Source organism: Castor canadensis, chromosome 2 (genome assembly GCF_047511655.1).
Source record: "Castor canadensis chromosome 2, mCasCan1.hap1v2, whole genome shotgun sequence".
NCBI lineage: Eukaryota > Metazoa > Chordata > Mammalia > Rodentia > Castoridae > Castor > Castor canadensis.
In genome coordinates, this window is record NC_133387.1 from 12,024,491 (window position 1) to 12,030,509 (window position 6,019).

The window sequence follows — 6,019 nt, forward strand, 5'->3', positions numbered from 1 at the left end:
CCTCTTTTCTTGGTTTATCTCTCACTGCTCTTTGTTTAAAGTAAAAATTTATTAAGCTACTATCACTGCAGATCAGACTGACAATTTAAAATATGAAGCCACATATACTTAGGAAGAAAACTGTGGCAGCAGCAGTGATTAAAATGAAAGAACAAGTATGGATCTTATGTAACTACTTTTTTCTATTTGAATTTCCATTTTGATGACTTTTCAATCCTAGGAACAACAAGACAGCATTTTTGACATGGGAAACATTCTCTTACAGCTGCTATTGTACAAGTTTGTTTAAAAACAGCTTAAATTCCCCCCACATTAAAAAATAAGATACAAAGCATTTGTGAAATCAAAAAATGAATAGGACTTCAGGGACACTAGAGAAATGTATTCCAAATACCTGCTCAATATGTGCTTATTTCACTCAACACTAATCTATTTATAAGGAAGCTGGTACCAGTTCACAGCACCCCATTGTCAGATACCTTATAATGTTAGAAAATATTTTTTCATATTGATTTTAAATCTACCAAAGAACCTAGCTATTGATTCTAGTTTTTCCATTTGGGGAAGGCAATGAATGATTTTTACCGCTTACAGAATGTTCTGCTTGGACGTATGAAGATGTCAAACCTGTTTCACTTTTGTCTTCTCTTTTCCAGAATAAATACTTATAGTCATTTATAAATAATTTATGTCTAACCATTAATTTATTTAATCTTCTGTGTATGCCTAGTCTCATCTCACTAGCATCCTGGGTACCTGCAAGCACAGGGAGACCAATAAAAGGAGTAGGTTATTATGGATGCTGAGTTGTCAGGCAATTAGCAAGGTAACACAATGGTGAGTTTATATCGCTACTGTAGACCCTGACATTTCCTAATAGAGATGTTCCTTATACACAGCACTGAGAGCTCTTGGTGTACACATAGGCAAATGAATATAATCATACTGTAGACTAATCATTTTGTATGTTTTTCCTATCCTATTCTTACTGCAATCTCAAGAATCTTTTCAGAATTGCTGCTATTATAAAATATAAAATTTTATGTAGGTTCTTCTTACAGTTTTATCTCCCAGCAGGAACAGTGAAAACAATTTCATACCAAACCTCTTGGGCTTTGTCCTTTAACCTCTTTTTAATTGAGACCTTCCCACAAGTTTTAACCAAAAAAAAATAACAAAATAACAAAAAGCTACAAATGCAAATAGCTAAAGTTGTTTAAACCACTGTCATTTTCAGTAGCTATTGTAGTAACTTATGAATCATTAAAGTAAAATTAGATTTTATACCTCTACAGTTGGTTAATTATGAATTTTATTGACACTCAGTCTTTGTGATGATTTTCATTTTCATTTTTTACACCTTCCTCATAAAAATATGCATGTATCTCCAAATTAGATTCACACACATTGTACCAGTTAGCACTCATAAAAATCATGTGGAACAGCTAGTAAAAACATTATCACCCACACCTGACTTAAGATGAAACTTAGAATGGAGGAGATGAAATCATTCTTACAAACAGACCTAATCAGTAAATCTTGGAGCAACTGAAATGCAAATCTGAGAAAGTATCTCAGCTTCAGAACAGGCTAGGTTCTTCCTGTCCTTCAGTCCTAGCTGCACTGTGCACTAACAAGGTAACTCCATCCAAAGTCTATATAGGAGAGAGAGAGGGAAAGTGGTCATTATAAAGGAAAAGGAAATAGCTGGGTAAATTTGATGTTGGAGCAAGATCAGTATTATAGGCACAATGTGATATTGAGAGCAGCATGATGTCTGTCATCCATACCATGTGATTTCTCAGAAAGGTGTGCAGAGGGAGTGACTATTGGAGAATGATTGAACCACTAAAGTCCAATCTTCTTATCAAGAGTGATAATGAGTCCCCTAAAGATGGGATGGCTACTGTATGTATTCTTTCTGGGGTTAAGGCTTTGGCCATAATAATCTGAACTGCTGTCTCATGTGGCTACTGAGAATTAACCCATGTGAAGCTAAAATCTGTGCTGTTTAGGGAAGAAAAGCAGTGATTTGCAGCAAGAGTGATTTTCACATCTGGTCTATTTTTTGCTCTGTTGTGTATGACAAGTTACTAAACCCTTCTGAAATGTTGCTACTTTTTCTATTAAACAAGGAAAACAATATCTACTTCATTATGTTATTGATGAAACCTAGGGTATCGTTTGTGAAGCAGTGGAATTTTCAACATAAATTTAGGCATATTTCTTCCACTTTCAGCCCTTTGAAAGCTGTGACTAATGTTGAAAGAACATATCTAAAGAGGTCATAACACGAAAATATGATTTATTAACACACTAGAACTCAAATTATAATGGGCACCACCTAAATGTTTTTACCAGCCTGACAGCCTTGCTCAACAATTGTAGAAGTTAAAATGGAATTTTTTCTTGTCTTTCTGCTCCAGGTCCCCCTTATCCCTGAGAGAGAGAACTCAAGGCTAGATATCCCTTCACCTTCAGGCAGGGCAATCAGCTCCTTATCTCACTGACCACAGGATTGAAGGAATTTGCATGTCAGTAAGACATACAACTCTGGAGATTATCACCAGGGGACTGGATGATGATCAGACCCAAGGTCACCATCTGGTCACAAGTCATGCCTCAGAATACATAAAACCCAGAAACTCAATCCTTAGACTTGCCCTTAAAAACCCAGAATACCCGCTTCAGGAAGAGAATGACAGGGTTTTGACATTAGTCTGCTGCTCTCCTCATGTGCCTAGCAAACTAATAAACTTTACTTTGCTTTTCATCAAAGCTCTGTTCTGGCTATTTGGAAAATGGCACTATTGAGTTCAGGAACCAAACTTTCTGTATCAAAATATTGAAACAAGAAATCGTAATCTCTCATACTTAGTTTTTTCCCTGCAAATATTTATATTTTCTAACAGACCCACTAGAGAACAATCATTTATAATTCATTAATACTACTTATCTTTAACAGCAGTTAATCTTTTTGTTATATTCTTTCTTGAGAATTTTTGAACTGACCTAAGAATGATTACCATCCTTGACTTTTTTCTAAAAGGCCCTAAGGGGAAAATTCTGAACTCGTCTATAGCTTATGCATTCTATTAAAGGAACTGTCCTATACATTCTTCTTTGCCCTATACTTTTGTTCTTTGCCTTGCCTTTAAGGATTTTAACCATAATATAAGGCAGACAGTTTGGAGAATATAGTCATTTTTCTAGGTAGAGCTAGAAAATCCCTGTTATATGAAAATACTGCCTTTTTTTCTTTCTCCCTTTGGAGTAGGGCATGCAATAATTCCATAAGACTTGATATTATATTAGGAGACAGTATTCATTCACATTTTTCTCTAGGGAGAGAACAGAACAAAGTTTGCACATGTACATGGGCTAGAAAACTCACCATGTTATGGAGATAAGATTAGGATAATGGTCAGAAGCTAGATGATTTGCCCAGATGGGAAGAATAGTCACCAACCTTGCTTTTTGATAACAACAAGGAAAATAATGGACTAGGAGAGAGGGTAGAAGGTAAATTCCATCTTTGCTACATTATGTTTTGGGAAAAGAAGAATGTGGAGTGATAGTGATATATGAAAGAATTAGAATAAAGAGAATAGAAAGATATACAGACAGCAGATGGTGATGTAATGTCGTGTGTCATACATTTGAATGGTGTGCAGTGTCACAATGGTAGAAAGGAGGCGAATTCTAAAGATACCATATGCACAGTGTTAAAGAAATCACTTTATATCCTACTGTACCAGCCACTTAGGTCCCTCTTGAGGACAGCTCAGTGGTAGAGCACTTGCCTGGCATGCATATCATGGCCCTGGGTTTGACCCCTAGCACTAGAGAGAGAGAGAGAGAGAAAGAAAAGAAAAATATTACTCCTTTATATCATTCTGACCAGAACCCAAATATTAGGTAGTATGGAGAACAGGCAGGAGGAATTCATGGCTCTTTGCTCCTGTACTTTCTCCTGTGGAAAAGTACCTTTCAGTGCTTTCTGTACCTTCTGTGCTTTCTGTACCTTTCTTCTGCTTTGTAATGTGGTCAGCACCCTGTCTTTAGGGACAGAATCTAGACAATATATATTCTTGACATCATAAAGCTAACAGATGAGACTGTAAGGCATTTTCATTCCCATTCCCACAATTTCATGGAAAACACATCTTTTAACTTCAATATCCTGTCCCCTAATAATATCTTCACCTTGATCTCTGTTTCCACAACACCCTCCTCAGGGCACCCTTTACATCCACATTCCTTAGGCTGTAGATGAGGGGATTCAACATGGGATTGAAAAGGCTATAAAACAAGGAAAGGATCTTCTGCTGCTCTTCAGGGTGGTGGGATTTGGGGGCCATGTACATGACAATGGCACTACCAAAGAAGAGCCCCACCACACAGAGGTGGGAGGAGCAGGTGGAAAAGGCCTTTCTGCGGCCCTCCCCTGACTGGATCCCCAGGATGGCCACCAGGATGCGTGTATAGGAGACCAACACCAAGCAGAGAGGCCCCACTAAGATGAACACAGAAGCAGCAAAGATGACAACCAGGTTGAGCCTGGTGTCAGCACAGACCAGCTTGAGGACAGACAGAAGTTCACAGAAGAAGTGATTGATTTCATGAGATCCACAGAAGGGCAGCTTCAGGATGAGAATCACATGTACCAGGGCAAGGAAGGAGCCACATGCCCAGGAGGTAACAGCCAGGACGGTGCATACTCTCCAGCTCATGATGACTGAGTATTGCAGGGGACGGCAGATGGCCACATAACGATCATAGGACATCATCACCAAGATGAGACACTCAGTGTGAGCAAAGGCCATGTACAAAAAGGTCTGTATTATACATGGGACAAAGGAGATGGTTTTTTTCTTGCTCAGAAGGTTTGCCAGCATCTTGGGGACATTGTTGGAAGCATATGAAATATCAACAATGGCCAGGTGGGAGAGGAAGAAGTACATGGGGGTGTGCAGTCTGGAGTCCAGCCAGATGAGTCCCAGGATGACCCCATTGCCCAGCAGGGTGAAGGCATAGAACAGAGAGAACAGGACAAAGAGGAGCATCTGCATCCTTGGGGTGAGCGAAAATCCCAGGAGTGTGAATTCTGTGACCCATGTCTGATTCTCTGTCATGCCCTTGAGACAGTGTTTATATTGGTCACTGCTGTGGCAGTGAGGTATGTGCTGTAAAGCAAAGGCAAATCTGGATTAGGTGTTAAATAGAAATAAAGGGTCTATAATATATACCATGTGCTGACTCAGTCAACAATATTATGTCTATGGGCAACTAATGACTCCACATCTGTAAATGGCAAGCATATCTTAAAGACAAAAACTTTCCAACCAACCATAATTTAACTCTGTTCCTCCTTTCAGTGTACTGACATCAGGAGTCTTTTCTTCCTCCAGAACCAATGATCTCTAAACCATCACATTTTGTAAAAGATCCTTTACTTACTGTGGTACCAACCCTAGACTTGTCTCAGAAATATGATTAGATTTAGAAGAAGCCACACAAAGATTACAGAGCTTTTGAAGGTCAGAACTGAGAATCTTACTGTTTCTGGTATCTTCTGAAAAGGGAATTTTCCAGGTACAGCAGTCCTCACTGTCCTCTTCACACAGGATAATGCAGGTGCTGGGCCTTCTCTGGGATAACACCAGCAGGGCAGGTTTTATGCTGAGGCGATCACCACTGAACCCTCCCAGATCATTCTGAGGGTCCCTGAGGAGGCAGGGAAGCACAACTGTCAGATTCCGTATCTAACAGGAGAAAGAAATGTTGTTTATCATACTGTCTGCATTTCTTTGGGCCCTGGGGATGGATGGTTCAGAAGAAAAGAAGCTAGTAGCTGATGACTTAATACCCAACTGAATCCTTACACATGCAACTTTTGTAGTAATAAGAACATACATACTCCTGGGGCCACATTGTAAATTATGCTTCTCAAGTATTTGGGTGGTAATGGGTCCTTTAGCTCCAGTTTTGACCCTAGATGGTTAAGTAGAGCTTGGAA

At 39.1% G+C, this 6,019-nt stretch overlaps 1 protein-coding gene across 1 annotated transcript; it reads right to left on the reverse strand.

Moving 5' to 3' along the window:
* Positions 1 to 4,202: 4,202 nt before the first annotated feature.
* LOC109674882 (olfactory receptor 2A5) lies at positions 4,203 to 5,135 on the reverse strand. Its single transcript, XM_020151747.2, has one exon. It carries the CDS (start codon positions 5,133 to 5,135, stop codon positions 4,203 to 4,205), a length of 933 nt encoding a protein of 310 aa, XP_020007336.2.
* Positions 5,136 to 6,019: the final 884 nt, after the last annotated feature.

What these genes read in the sequence shown, in the direction of transcription:
- LOC109674882 (XM_020151747.2), bottom strand. Translation starts at nt 5,135, where the DNA reads ATGACAGAGAATCAGACATGGGTCACAGAATTCACACTCCTGGGATTT.